The 15,191-nt window shown below is 59.4% G+C and overlaps 2 protein-coding genes across 2 annotated transcripts; one reads left to right on the top strand and one right to left on the bottom strand.

The window, feature by feature from the left end:
• Positions 1–758: 758 nt before the first annotated feature.
• On the bottom strand, positions 759–6,478 carry KDF1 (keratinocyte differentiation factor 1). Its single transcript, XM_080379821.1, has 3 exons — positions 5,670–6,478; positions 2,487–3,600; positions 759–1,539 (listed from the first exon to the last, which is right to left on the bottom strand). The coding sequence occupies exons 2-3, from the start codon at positions 3,580–3,582 to the stop codon at positions 1,334–1,336; spliced, it is 1,302 nt and encodes a 433-aa protein (XP_080235947.1). The 5' UTR covers positions 3,583–3,600; positions 5,670–6,478; the 3' UTR covers positions 759–1,333.
• Positions 6,479–11,012: 4,534 nt separating this feature from the next.
• Positions 11,013–14,808, top strand: TRNP1 (TMF1 regulated nuclear protein 1). Its single transcript, XM_080379827.1, has one exon. It carries the CDS (start codon positions 12,015–12,017, stop codon positions 12,525–12,527), a length of 513 nt encoding a protein of 170 aa, XP_080235953.1. The 5' UTR covers positions 11,013–12,014; the 3' UTR covers positions 12,528–14,808.
• The last annotated feature ends 383 nt before the right edge of the window (positions 14,809–15,191 follow it).

Below are 15,191 nucleotides of genomic sequence, written 5' to 3'. Positions count from 1 at the left end.
TCCCCATGGGCCGCTCGGGAGGCGAGAGGGGGGCAGCTGTCCAGGCATCCCACCCCTCTGCAGCTGGGCACTACCGTGGGAGACATGCCAAGAGGCCAAAGATTAAATGAACCACATTACCTGAACCTTCTCCTTACAAGGCAGCAGATGACGACAGAGTGCTGTCAGTAGGAAGAAGGCAGATCTGGCTACTGCAAACACCACGGAGAGAGGACTTACATTTTTGGGACCAAGCCAGCCACTTTAAATAGAGATTTGGATCCCTAGAGATCAGGTGCTTGACCTTCACCTCAGCATCAGCACCAACACAGAGCCACCATCCAGTTACTCCCTACCCAAATTAACTTAGGCAATGCCAGAAAGCAAGAACTGTATACGACAGATCCTCAAAGCAGGGAAAGGGCTGGACCACTCAGGTTGCTGAAGCTAAACGTGAAGTACGGAAATGATAGAGGCACAAGTTATCTGATACTTCCTTGTTCATCTTCTCCTCCCTGGGTACATTCCACCTCCTAAGTTCATTAGTTCCACAGTTCACTTCCTTGATGTTCTATATTGTCCAAAAAAAAAAAAAAAAATCCAGTGAAATTCAGACAGCGGGAGAAATTTGACTTCAACAAAGGATCAGGGTAGACTGGGGGTAGGGGGGGAAAGTGGCATAGCACACTCCGTCTTGAAAGAGGAGACATCCGATTGCAGCAAAGCCTTGGAACGCCTGCCTGCTGCTTGGGTCCTTTCCCTCAACAATACACCTGAAGCAGAGGTGCCCCAGATGAGTCAGTCTCTGTGTCTTGGAAAGAGGAATCTCTGCTTGTTGGAGAGCCTTGGAGAGGAGAGAGAAGAGATGGTGACATTAGACAACGTGAACTACAGCAGCCGAGCGCCTGCCAGTTAGGCAAGTGACTGCCACAAAAGGGTTTGTGTATCATGAGGGAGGAGAAAGCCACACAAAGCCCACAGGCAGGGAACAACCCCGCCTGTATTGTAGCCATCTTCTAGGGCAGATCTGTCATTATGCAGGAGAAAACTTGTCTTTTAGCCCTGGGCTGCTCTTTGGAGTGGAGCACGCATGCCGTGAGGATCAGGGCTCAGGGGAAAGCCCGTCACTCTCCTCTGCTTTCCTTCTGCAGTTCCTTTTGTTCCCAGTATAACCCAGCTGTGACCTTAGCCGGTCACACCCCAAAGACAGCCCCAAACTTTGTCAAGACACCCAGAGACTGAAGGCACTCCACACTTGGGTTTCGTTCTTCTTCAGGAGGACCCAGCACCTCAGGCAGCCTTCTGAGCTACCTGCGCTCCCCAGGCTCAACAGAGCTACACCCCTTACGGTCACCTAAGAGGCAGGCGTCAGCTCAACCCCTGCAGCTGGTGAAAACCGCAGGCACGCAAAATATGGGAAATTCAGGGCACTCCCCTCATCCCTGTGACACCTCTGCAGCCAAGACCCCCGGCCAGGCACGTTACCTGCGCTGCTGTGCCGCCTCATATTCCTGGCTATCACATCTGCTGGTGTTTCTTCCGATATTTGCACGGCCAGATCTGGAACGAAAACCAAGAGGGCCTGAGACAGGGAAGGATGGGCAGCTGTGACTCGGGGGTGAAGACCCCTGTCAGGGAACACACAGGGCTCTCCTCCAGGAGGCACCACCCCTGGGTAACAGGAGGGGTAGAGTCTGATTCTTCAGATTGCTTCCACCATTGTGTGGGTAAAACGAGCTTTGTAGTCTTTAAACACCAGGAAGCAACAGCAGCCTTACTGCTGAACTGGGAAGCACAACAGCCCCCCAGCTTCCTCCACTCTGTCTGGATGTCTCTTTGCCACCCACACGCTGCTTTTCAAGGTCTTGCCACAACAATCCCTCTTACTACCTGCTCTGGAGGGACCTTCAGGCTGCTCCAGAGAAGGAGGAAAGCATCCCTGGAACAGCCACGAGGCACTTAACACGGTGGCAGCAGCCCTTCCCTCCTCCTGGCAGGGGTATGTACTGGCTGCTGCTCACGCACTGAGCAGAGGAAGGCTCAGCACCAGGGAGGCACTCTGTCACGGCAGACTAAGGGTGGCATTAGCAAAGAGCGCTGGTAGAACACAGGGGTGAGAGCCAGCTTAGTAACTGGACATCCTCCGGCACAAGCCAGCTCATCTGGTCATACCAGTTAAGTTTGACTCACGGCCTTTCTGCCTAGCTTAGAGGTGCAGAGGAAGGCCAGGATCATTGCCGCAGCAGCAGAATAAGCCCTTGTATTGCTCAGTGCAGAGTTCACTGACGGTGAAAGATACACATATCAAGAAAGCCACAGCACAGCGACTGGTGAGACGCAGAGGGCTCCAGTCATAAGTAAGGGTCTCCATTCCCACACTCCAGGAAAATCAGCCCAGCCTGAAGACAGGCACCAGCTGTCAGCCCTACTCCATTGTCATGTCTCCATGGCTTTGATAAAATAACCCTCTTGTACTGAAGCGGTCACACCAAGGAAGCTGCACATACCATCCTGGCTGATGACCATGGACTCCAGCATCGTCTCGTTACCGCTGTCTGGTGCGTTGCCTCTGCTGGACTTCTCCTCGTGGCTCTGGCTCACTGGGACAGAAATATGGGGCCGGACCCTGCTTTTCCGGGTGCTGATGCGGATGATGCCTCGGACCAGCCTGCATTCAGCATCCTGCTCATCCAGGTTGTAGTCCTGAGTTATGCTATTGATGAGGTCTGAGATCTTGTTGGTCTTCTCCAGGAAGACAGTGTCTGACGTGCACTTGGCCAGCTCATCGATCTGGTGGACGCTGAAGAGCTCTGTCAGTTTCTTGAAGATCAGGACATCGATCTCCCTGCTGGACATGGAGCCGTTCAGCTCGCTGATGTCCAGGTCAGACTCGTGGAAGGAATAATACTCCTCTGAACTGCGGTGGCTGCTGGGGAGTGTTGGCTTTTCTATGCTGTTCCTGAAGGGCTTCTCTGGCAGCAGCTCTTTGCAGCATGAATCGGACTCCAAGTGGTGGCTGGCGCTCCTGTTTTGATAGACAGGAATGCCCTTCAGTTTCACATCGGGGTAACTGAAACTGCTACCCATGCTGGACTTTTTGATCTGGTTCCCATTCTTCTCAGTGGGAGAGACGTTGGCAGGGCTGTTGGGCAGTCGCCCATTATAATCTCCATTCTTTCCATCATCAGTGGAGGTCTCGGTGGGCCCTGGATAGGGGATACAGACACTGCAGTCCTGAAAACAGCCTCCACAGGTCACTATACAACAGAAAACAGCCTTGTATGTGTTCCAGGCCCGAGACAGAGAGAAACAGCAAAAGCTCTGGTTTGGGGGAGCTTCTGCTGTACCAGAAATAAAGGTAATTGTTTCTGCCTCTCTCCCGTTGGAGTCTTTGAGCTCAGCTTTGCGACCTTTCCTGTCCCGCGTCTGTTGGGCTCTGGTGCGGCTCTGTTTGATCTCAGGCGTAGAGCCGCTGAACACCTCCAAACTGACATCTGTCTCCTTGGCCGCTCTGGTCCGCAGGGGCACAGCCTCCTGGCAGGACTGGTTCAGCTGGCGGTGGCTGTTCAGGTCCTGGGGGAGTCCCGTTTTCCGGCCCAGCATGGCTCACCGCTCAGGCACCTGGAGAACGAGAAGGTCTCAGGTCAAACCAAGCATCCATCACGTGTCTCACCTTAGCAAGGCTGTTGATCCACAGAGAAGGTCCTGACATTCCCATTCAGTGATTCTCAAATTCAACATTTCAGTCATTTACAGAAATATTTTGCATCTGGACTCATGCTGTCCTCACTTGTCACACAGAAGGGGAATCCAGCCTGTGCTTCAGGGCTCTCCGACTGCTCTAGCTTTGCTGCTTCCTTTCGGTAGATGCTTGAATCAGAAGAGAGATGTTTTAAAAGGGCTATTTTTATGACATCACAACCCCTGTAACCTTCCAAAGAGGTTTCCTCAACACAGCTGGAAGACAGAGCAATTAACGAGCGGCAGAGCCATAGGTGCAGCTGGCTGACAGGCTCCAAAGGGAAAAGTATCTTCTTTTAAACAACTTCCCCTTTGCCTTGCATTCCTCAGGATTAAGCTGGGCCCTGACAGTGCTCATCCTGTCAGGGTAAAGCACACCATGCCCAGGAGGGCATGACAAGCAATCAATCATTATGCAAGCTGCCAATTCAGACTGCAGATTATTCAATGTTATTTAAATTAGAGGATTTAGCAATGCCATTACTAACACTGATGAATTTTGCTAGTCATGCTAAGGCCGTGTTATGTTAAAGACTGTCCTATGAAAACTGATGTCTTCATCTGGATTAAAGAAAAGATCTTGTCAGCAAATCGGTCTCAAATCGCGCCTCATGGGAGGAAAACCTTTGCAAAGCCCTACTGCAGAAATCCTACAGCAGGCTATCTGCTCAACTGTTTTTCTTGTTGCCAATGGACTAACACCACTGCCCCAGGTCTGCTCCCAGGAGTAAACTGTTCCTACAGGGTACTACATCGCGCTTTAGCTCCACGGATCCAACAAGCAGAGCCCGGCACATTAAATCTCCCTGTTACGAGGAAAGCTCGGCGATGGCGAGCAAAGTCAGGTCAAGGCTGTCGCTCTCCACTTCTGTTGCTGCCACTTTTATCCCAGACTACAGTGGGCCCCTAAGTTGTCCACGGTTTCTAAGCTTCTTGGCTAACACTCCTTTCACCCTCCAAGAGATCCTTTTAAATACTAATTAGGCTAATTAATAAGCAGTGAGAGCCCAGCCATAGCTTAAGCATTTTTGGACTGTCCCTGCTGCTCTACTGTATACTTTCTATAGGGCACCTCAAGCATGAATAAATAAATCTGTCCTACCTTGTTAAAGCATTGCTGCTTTTTCTCTTTTTTTAAAACAAATAGTAATGTTGCCCCCACAAAGAAACAGGCACAGACTGAAAACCAGGCAGTTACAGCACACCACTGCTTTCCAGGAATATTTTGGCTCCATTTGCTTTTAAAAATTTCTAAGTAGTACATGTCCCAGGAGTTCCCTCTGCACATTCCTGGACAATATGTTAAATACAAAAGTCCCAGACACTCCATTTTCAGCAGGCAAAGCTCCCTAGCCTCAGCATCAGTGGAGAGTTTTGTTTGCTTGCACTTCAGACAACAGGGTTTTTTTTTCCTCAGCTTCACTATTTTTGTAATGCAGTTCAAAATTTAAAAACAAACAGAAAATGTTGGAGCCCATCTAAGCACAGAACTGCTTCCTGCAATGTTTCTCTTAATACTGAGGCCTCACCAAGCGATCTAACACACGCATCGCAGAGCCATGATCGTTTATGTAACAATACACAATATTCTGAAATTTCAGAGCATCTTTGGCATAAGGAAGGGTATCATCTCAGGAGTAAAGCTCTACAAAAAAAGACTTGCAGGCACAGAGACTGAACCTCTTGCCTGACACTGCACAACCCCCCAGCTGCATCAGGCATCAGAGGCACCTCCGGCCCCGAACACTGAGCTCACCCTCTTCCCATCACATCTCACTTTTCTGCGACCACCAGATCACATGTCTGAAGAGATCCCTGTCAGCACATACAAGCTCCTCGATCCAGCAGCCTCTCTGGCACAACGGACTGGATGGAAACCCGCAGCCAGCTGCTTAACACGGCCACCAACAAAAGCTGGGACTAAAATCCACAGCTGAGCCGATACTCACAGGGTCGCCAGGAGCCGTCTCTGGTCTCAGGCAGGCACCGCGTGTCGATAGCGAAGATCCTTCTAAAGAACTTCTGCATCTGCCTCGGCAGGGCAAGGAGGGATTCACAGTTCGCACGTCCAAGAGTTAGCCGGGGTCTAAGATCTTCATGGTTCAGAGGATAGGATTTCCTTTGAAAGTTTTAAAAAAAAGCTAAATTAAGTTGTGAACCTACTTAACGAAGTCACATGGGGTTGCCAGCGTTGCCATGTCGCCCTCGTTAGAAGCTAGGGAGGGCGAAGGGCCCACTTAAACAGGAGCCTGAGGACCTGAACTCAGGATAAATTTACAGACAGAAAAAAATTCTCTTAAACATCAGGAACCCCCCAGTTTTCTAAGGCGCCTCACCAGGAGCCGCGAGCTGCCCCACAAAGCTCCCGGCCTCCCGCCGGCCCCCCTGGGACCCCATCCCCAACCTGATGCACCCCCGGCCAGAAACACCCCCCGGGGAGCCTCCCTGTGCCCCGGCCCACAGCACCCCCCTGCTGAGGCAGCCCCCCCCCCGCAGATACAGTTCGCCCCTTCCTCACAAACAGGGGGGCCCCCTGCCCACCCCGCCCCCCCTCGGGACGCTGGGTTTTGGGGAGCAGAACCGGCAGCCGAGGGCGCGGGGTTTCCACAGAGCCCCCCTCCCGCGCTCCCCCCTTTGCTTTCCAGCCCTCGAAGGCCAAGCAGGCCCGTCAGGGCCCAGCCCCCACCCCGGGAGAGCCCCCCGGGGCGGGGGCAGGGCAGGTCCCAGCGCAGCCGGAGGAGAGGACAGAGCGGGGGGGGGCGGGGGGGGCACAACGGCAGCGCGGGGACAGCTGGTGGCGGGGGGGGGGAGGCTGCCCCCAGCCCGGGGGTGGGGCACACGGCCTCGGGGCGCCGCTCTCGGGGTGCGCACGGCGGGGGAGAGGCCGGTGTCAGCGGGGGGCGGCAGCCGGGGCACCCCGGCCTCGGGCGGGGGGGGCGGGGGGATCCCCGGGGCCGCGGGGGGCAGCGCTCGCCCCTCCCTCCCGGCCGGCCGCGGCCTGCTGCTGCCCCGGGCCCGGGCCGGGCGGCCCCGACGGGGGAGGGCGGGCCGGGGCGGGGGTCGGGGCGGGGGTCGGGGCCGGGGCGGGGGTCGGGGCCCCCCGGCGGCGCTGCCCCCCCCCCCCGGCCCGGCGTTACCTGCGAGCCAGGGAGCGGCGCGCGGCCCCGCCTCACCTGGGCCAGGTGAACCACGTGACCCGGCCCGACGGGGCGCCGCGAGGGACAGCAGAGCGCGGCGGGCGGGGCCGCTCCGGCCTGCGCTGCCCGGCCCCGGGTCCCCGGCCCCAGGGACCCTGTCCCCAAAGACTCTGTCCCCAAGGACCCTTGTCCCCCGGGTCCCCGTTCCCAAGGACCCCATCCCTGGGGTCTCCATTCCCAAAGACCCCTGCCCCAAAGGACCTTTGTCCCCCATGTCCCCATTCCCAAGGACCCCATCCCTGGGGTCTCCATCCCCAAGGACCCCTGCCCCTAAGGACCCTTGTCCCTCGTGTCCCCAGCCCCAGGGATCCCATCCTCGGGGTCCCCACCCCCAAGGACCCCTGTCCTAAGGATTCTGCCTCAAAGCATCCCTCTGCCCAAGGATCCTCGTCCCCAAGGGTCTGTGTCCCAAACCATTCCCATCTCTGAGGGTCCTCATCCCCAAGGATCCTTGTTGCTGAGGACCGTCTTCCCTGAGGATATCTATTCCCAGGGTCCTCACCCTTAAGGTCTCCAGCCCCAAAGGCCTCACTTCCCAAGGATCTATGTCACAAAGGATCCCCAAGGATCCTGTCCCAAAGAACCCTCATCCCTGAGGATCTTGTCCCAAAGGATCCCTGTCCTCAAAGATGCCCAGTTCCTAAGGATCCCCATCCCAAAGGATCCCTGTCTCAAGGGCCCTCATCCCCGTGAATTCAGGTTAGGGAGGATCCCTGTCACTGAGGATCCCTGCCCCAGCAGATCCCAAGGGTCCCCATGGCTGCGCCAGACAGCACCCCACTGCTGAGGGACATGAAGGGGCAGGCGTGGGGCGGCTGTGTGTGTCCCCTGGGGTCCCACGGGACCCTCGCCCGTGCCTCCCTGGGTGCTGCCTGCAGTTCTGGGTGCTCAGCCTGGAGCCAGGAGCCCACCCCCCCAGGATGAACCTTCACCCAGGTCACGGCCAAGTGCTTCAACACCCCCAAAGCCTTTGGCCACCCCTCTGCCCCTTGCAGCCATGGGGGGACCTGGGGCAATTCCCCCCTCTCTGCTCAGCACCCTGTGAAGTGACAACATCGTCCATCCCTCCTCACGCTGGGAACCGTCGTTCCTGCCCCAGTTCCCCTGGGGACCTCGGTGGCACCGGGGGGACACATGCTGCAGCGGCACCGGGGCTGTCAGGCTCAGCCCATCCTCTTCGTCGCCGCTCGGGGATTGAGTGGTTCTTTCCAAAGAGCTGCTGATTCACTCCTGGGGGGTCGGACCCTTCCCCAAAGGTTTGGGGGGAGCCCGGCGGGTGGCGGGGCAGGAGCCCGGCGGGTGGCAGCGTGCACTGAGGCTGTGGGGAGCAGCAGCTGCCTGGCTTGGGGGCACCACTGGGTACCTGAGAGGAGGCAGGAGAGAGAAAAACCAATTTAAAGGATGGTGACGGTGCCAAGAAGCTCAGTCCTTCTCTAAAGGGCACAAAGATGGCATGTATTTATTTAAGCCTCTGGCACGGGAACACCGTACTTCATTCCAGCCGGTGTCATTTCCCTGTTTTTACTTGGATTTAACTCCAAGCACTGCCTGGAAACGTGTTGTCTCCTCTGCCAGGTGCCTTGAGCACAGATCCTGGGCACAAAACCCTCTCCCGGCGCTGCCCCATCCAGCCTGGCACTTCCAGGACGAGCTGAGCGGCACGGCGTGGCCCCCCGAGTCCAGCACCGCTCGGCTCCTGCCCTTTCCCCATGTCCCAGCACCTCCCAGTGGAGCTGCCGCCTGCCAGGGCTCCGGTCCCGGTCCCAGGCCCCTGATGCCAGCGTTGGGTCTAGGACAGCGGGGCAGGGAGCTGCGTCAGCCCAGGAGTCCTGGGGCTTAAACCTGAAATCCTGATGCAGGATTCCTTCCCTTAAACCAGGCCAGGGAGAGCAGCACCTGGGTCCTCCCCGCCCCCAGTAACTGGGACACCTGGGGAAAAAAATTGCAGAGAGACTGAGATGACACTAATATCAATTATTTACTGCCTATAATAAGGCTTCATTTTTCTGGAGCACATCCCAGCATAGGGCTTTAAAGAGACTGAGATAAGAGGCCAGTGCACAGCCCTCGCTACGTCCTCTCACATCCCTGGGGACCGGCACTGGACCAGCTGCGGGATGCAGCACCGTGCCCCATCCCGGCTGTTGGTGCCTCCGCATGTGGCTGCGGAGGGTCGCTGCCGGGGAAGGGAGAACAACGGTCTCAACCGGGCTTTTGCATCAAAGAGGTTTATTCTGAGCGCTGCTAATTTCAGACTCCTCTGCTAAATCATTAATAGCTCGTCAGCCCCAGCAGAGATCCCGCACCAGCACTGGAGGGTTTCTGGGACTCAGGCAGTGCCTTACCCCGAGTGGCAGGAGCATTTCTTCTATTTTTCTATTATTTGCCTTATCAGCCTCTGTTTGCTCATCTACCTGGCTGTGCCATGGCTGGCTGGGACAGCCTGGGGGCACAGCCACTGTGGGGGCCTCAGTGACAGCCTCATCCTCGCTGGCTAATGCCCCCAGCCCATCTGGCCCCTTCTTAATTCTTAAACTCACATCCAGGCACAGCTGTTCCCTGTCTCCATTTCCTTTTCTCACTCTGGACCAGGGACTGGAGCTGGGAAGGTGATAAGCAGCACAGACCTGGGGTGTGACCCAAAAATGCAATTATTTTATGAGCAGGTGACCGATGAAGCGGGCACCTTCAGAGGTCCCTCCAACCTCAGCGCTTCTGAGGTTTCACTTTGGGGAACAGGGCAAGCTCACTGCAGGACAAACCCTGGCCCCTTCCCTCTTTGGGGGTAGCTTTGGGGGTCCAGGTTTCACCAAAGCAGAGCAAAAAACCAGAGGGGAGGATGTTCCATTTAATACCTGCCTGTCCCCATAGCTTCTTTGGGTTGCAGGCAGAGGGTTGACACTGCACCTGCGATGGAGCTGCACCCCTCAAATCTCTGAACCCCATTTTATAGCAGCATTTGCATGGGATACACAAAGATGGTTCAGCCTGGACTTCAGCCTTTCCTACAGCCTGAAAGGCAGCCTGCAGAGCTTCAGCAAATGCCGTGACCGTGCCTGACACCGGGCAGCGGGGATGCAGCGGGAGCTGGGGACCAGCAGGGAAGGGACGAGCAGGCAGCGGGGGCCGGGAGCAGTGACGCAGCAGCCTCTGATGCTGCTCAGTGTCTGGCAGACGTGTGGCAGGGCTGGCAAGAGCAGGAATGTGACGTCAAGCACAAAGGATGGGGTATTTTTGCCCCCCTAAGGAAAGCAAAGCTGCCTCCAGCCCACGTGGGACTGGGGTGACATCTACCGCAGGCCTGGACGTGCCTCTGCCTGCAACAGATTTAGGCTGGGGCTTTTTTTTTTTTTTTTTTGGATTAGGCTTTTTTTCCTGTCTGGGGGTGGGATGAGACCTTGGCACACAGTTCCTATCATCCCTTTTATCCTCTGCTACTCTGATGTGAAACACAAGCAGGCTTTACCTGATGCACCTATGTGAAGATGCAGCCGCTGAGCGTGACATCCCGGCAGGAGGAACCCCAAAAAACAGGCTCCTTGTGGGGGAGCAAGGTGGCAGCGGCCCCCTCCTGCTCCAGCCCCCTCCCTGTGCCATCTCAGCCCACTCTCAGCTCTATTAATGCTGTCTTAAATGATAATGATGTTGGCAGCGACACTGCAGTGACAGACATGCAATCAAGGACATGCTGTCCTGGTGCCACCTCCCCCGTACCCCAAGACTGGGACACCCCAGCCACAGCCCCGGGGGGGAGTGGGGGCTTCCCCCTGCCCTTCTTCCTGCCCCAGGCTGGCAGCTGGGCCACCAGTGTCCCCAACCAGCACCAGCAGCTTCTCCCAGGGGCTGCAGACATGAAACCAGCCGTCCCAGTAACCTGTCCCAGTCCAGCCTTTCCCTCAAAACTTCCCAGTAAATCTCTCCAGTATCCTTTCCCAGCCCAGCCTTTCCCAGTAAGCCTCCCCAGCCCAAGCCTTTCCCAATAACTCCTCCAGTAACTTTCTCCCAGTGCAGCTTTTCCAAGTGACCCCCCCAGTAACCCTCTCAGCCTTTCCCATTGATCCCCCCCCCTCCAGCTCCGCATTTCGCAGGGACCCCCCCAAAAGGGAGAATGGTTTTTCTGCACTGCAAACTACTAACGCCACCAGGCCAGTGCCATGCTAGGACATACCTAGACCAGTGCTGTGCCATACTGGGCTATACAGAGGCTGCTACCATGCCGGTGCCATACCAAGTCTGGGGCCGGTGCTGTACTGTGCATAGTGAGCCCAGGGCTGTGTTGGTGCCGGTGCCATGGTGTACCAGCCCACGGCCATCCTGTACCATACTGAGCCCTGGGCCATGTTGGTGCCAGTACCATGCTGTACCATGCCATACCAAGCCCGGGGCCATGTTGGTGCCAGTATCGGTGCCATGCCATACTGGGCCTACTGAGCATGGGCCTGTGATGGTGCTGGTAACTGTACCGAGCCATACCCAGCCTGGTGTCATACTGGGCCAATACCAAGCCCAAGCATCCCCTGAATGCCAGTATCACACCAAGCCATACCGAGCCTGGTGTTGTACTGGGCCGTACGGAAGCTGAGCATCCCCCGGTGCCAGTGTCACCCTGGGCCATACCGAGCCCGAGCATCCCCCAGTGCTGGTGTCACCTTGGACCATACCGAGCATCCCCAGGTGCTGGTGTCACCCCGGGCCATACTGGGCCTGAGCATCCCCCGGTGCCGATGCCACCCCCACCCCAGGCCATACCAAGCCCAAGCATCCCCCCAGTGCTGGTGTCACTCCGGGCCATACCGAGCCCGAGCATCCCCTAGTGCCGGTGTCAGCTCGGGCCATACCGAGCCCGAGCATCCCCGGGTGCCGGTGTCACCTCGGGCCATACCGAGCATCCCCGGGTGCCGGTGTCACCCCGGGCCATACGGAGCCCGATCGCCCCCCCAGCGCTGTACCGCACCGCCTCGGGGTCGCGCCCCCGCCCCGGGCCGGTGCCGCTGTCGCTGCGGAGCCGCCCCCGGCGGGGCCGAGCCGCCCGCAGCCAGCGCCGCCCCCGGGTATATATAGCGGCCGCGGCGCTGCCCCGCTCCCGTTCCCGTTCCCATGGCGGCGGCGGCGGCGGCAGCTCCGGGCCCGGCTGCCTGCAGCGAGCAGCGCCCCGATCGCGGCGGCCCCAGCAGCAGCAGCAGCACGGGCAGCACCGGCAGCAGCACCGGCGGCGGCGGCGGCGGCAGCGGCAGCCCCGGGTCGGTGGAGCTGGCGGCGGCGCGGCGGCGGCTGGTGGCGGCGGAGGGGCGGCGGCGGGCGGCGGCGGAGCTGGAGGGCCGCGTCCGGCAGGTGCACTGCGCCCTGCGGCACGCCGAGCTGCGCCTGGCCGCCCGCGCCGAGGCCCTGGGCCGGCTGGGGGCCGGCGTGGCCCAGGCGCAGCTGGCGCTGGCGGCGCAGAGCCAACGGCTGCAGAAGGGGCTGCGCCGCCGCCCCCGCCCCCGCCCCGCCGCCCTGCTGGCGGCCGCGCGCGCCCTGCGCAGCTGCGTGCCCTGGGCCCCCGGCCGCGCGCGCGCCCCCGCCGCGACCCCCGCCCGCCGCCTGCCCGCCGCGCCGCGCAGCCCCGCCTAGGGACGGGGGGGCACGGGGAGGGGGGGCGGGAGGGCGGGGAGGGGTCGGGGCCATCTGGGGGACCCCGTGGTGGGGGGCGCCCAGCAGGGTCTGGGGTCCGTTTGAGGGTCCTGGGGAGCCCGATGAGTCGGGGACCGGTGGTCCTGGGGGCATCTGCAGGGGGTGGGGGGTCTGGCAGACCCTGCAGGACCTGGGGGACCCCATGGTGGGGGGCGCCCAGCAGGGTCTGGGGTCCATCTGAGGGTCCTGGGGAGCCCGATGAGTCGGGGACCAGTGGGGTTGGGGGTCCCGGCGGGATCTGCAGGGGGTGAGGGGTCTGGCAGACCCTGCAGGATCTGGGGGGACCCCATGGTGGGGATGCCCAGCAGGGTCTGGGGTCCTGTAGAGGGTTCTGGGAAGTCCAGTGAGTCAGGGACCGGTGGTCCTGGGGGGATCTGCAGGGGGTGAGGGATCTGGCAGACCCTGCAGGATCTGGGGGGTGCCCAGCAGGGTCTGGGCTCCTTTAGAGGGTCCTGGGGAGTCCAATGAGTTGGAGACCAGTGGGTCTGGGGGTCCCGGGAGGATCCTGCAGGGAGTGAGGGCTCTGGGGGACCCTGCAGGATCTGGGGGACCCCATGGGGGCGTGGGGTGGGTGGGGCAGCAGGGTCTGGGCTCCTTTAGAGGGTCCTGGGGAGCCTGGTAAGTCAGGGACCGGTGGGTTTGGGGGTCCCGGGGGGATTCTACAGGGTGTGAGGGGTCTGGGGGAACCCAGCAGGGTCTGGGGAATCTGGTGGGCTGGGACCTGGCAGGTTTTGGGGTCCCAGGGGAATCCTGCAGGGTCTGGGGGACCCTACGGTGTGGGGACACCCAGCAGGGTCTGGGTGCCTCAGCACTGGCCTGAAGGGGCTGGTGGGGGAACACCCCATGGGGTCTGGGGTGTTTGGGGTTCCTTAGGAGACCCTGTCAGATTGGGGTGCCCCAGGGGACCCAGCAGGGTCTGGAGACCTTGGGGTGCCCTGAGGAATCTGGGGGGGGGGGGTGTGCTTGAAGGACCCTGCAGGGTCGGGGCTCCAGGGGTGTGCAGTGAGCTGGTGGACCGGGGAGGGGCCAGCGAGGGTGGGGGGACCCAGCAGGGTCTGGGAACCCCTATAGGGTTGGGAGACCCTGTGGAATCTGGGTGCACAGAGCCCCCCGGCAGGGTCTGGGGTCCCTGTGGGATCTTGCCAAATCTGGGGGTGTTTGGAATCTGCTGTCAGCACCCCCAGCCCACTCTGGGGTCACCCCCGGCCCAGTGGCAGCAGCTTCAGGGCAGCCACTGTGGGGCAGGGCCCCTTGGCTGCCCGAGCCCCGCTGCCCCCCAGGGTGGGGGGTCCCAGAGACCCTGGGCCAACAGGACAGTGGTGGGACTGTGCCTCATGCTGGGACTCGGGTGCAGCCTTCACATGCCCCTGTGCCAGCCTCGGGGGTGGGGGCGTGGAGCGAGCAGGCTCGGCGTCACCCCACTGCCACCCCCTGGATGGCGATTTTGGCTCGGGACTGTGCACCCCCGCGGGGGCAGAGAGCAGAAGAGGACTGGTCCTCACCGGAGCACCGCACCCCGGAGCACCGCACCCCGGAGCACCGCACCGTCTGCCTCCCACCGAGCTGGATTTTGGGGACTGCTTTGATGACTGATGGAGCGGGTGACACTCGAAGCCTCCCGGTGCTTCTAGCAAGAGGCCTTGCCCCCCCCCCCCCCCCCCCCCCCCCCCCCCCCCGCCAATGTCACCCTGCAGCAAAGCCTGTCACTGCGGGCACCAGAGAAGGCATGAGGAGGTGGAGGTGGGCTCAGGACAAAGCACCCCTCTCTGGGCAGAAGGGTTGTGCTGTCCCCTGGCACCGCTGTCCCCACCAGCCCTGAGCCGGCCTCGGGATGGAGGGCTCGGACCCGACAGCATCACCTCTTCCCAGCCTGGAGCTGCAGCGGTTCAGCTGGCAAAGCCCCCCACCAGCCTGCTCCTCCACTGGACACGGCCACCAGCGTCCGCCATCCTCCGGGCCACCAGCGTCCGCCATCCCCCGGGCCACCAGCGTCCTTCAGCCAAGCCACCAACACAGGGTCTCGCTTTGCCGTGCCAAGCTTTCGCAGTGGCTTTCCCTGGAGGCTGCATGAATCCCTCCTTCCTGCCGGAAAACCATAACTCACCCCCCTTATTTATTTTTAATTTAAAAAAAAAACACAAAAAAACCCACAAAAAACCAAACACCTCACACCCACTTGATTTGGGCTGGGGGGTGGGGTGGGTGGGTGGGGGGGTTCACTGACTCATGAATGTGCCGCGACTACCTTGGTGTGAGACAGCAGGTCTGTTGTGTAATCCTCGCTTCTCGCCTCTGCGCCGGCTGGTGCTGCTGCCTGTGCTGCCTGCACACGAGCAGAAGTAAACTTTGATATATTTTATTCATTACACGCGGTGTCCTTAAGTGCTGGCTGAAATATAACCAAGAGGGTGATTAGAATGGGGATTAGCAAATAAGCCCTGGTAATGGCATGTAATTAATACCAGAGTGGATTGCTCTGATTATTGACTTCTTCCCTCCTCCAAATGTGTGGGGATGTGGAAGACGCGTTGGGAGCTGCCGGTAGCAGAGTGTCCCTGTGGGTGTCTGGGGTCTGCCAGGCACCACAGCTGGATGGACACACAC

The sequence above is a fragment of the Falco punctatus genome, assembly GCF_963210335.1.
Source record: "Falco punctatus genome assembly, chromosome: 3".
Taxonomy (NCBI): Eukaryota; Metazoa; Chordata; class Aves; order Falconiformes; family Falconidae; genus Falco; species Falco punctatus.
Note: the sequence above shows the minus strand (reverse complement) of the source record. Positions and strands in the feature narration are given on the sequence as shown.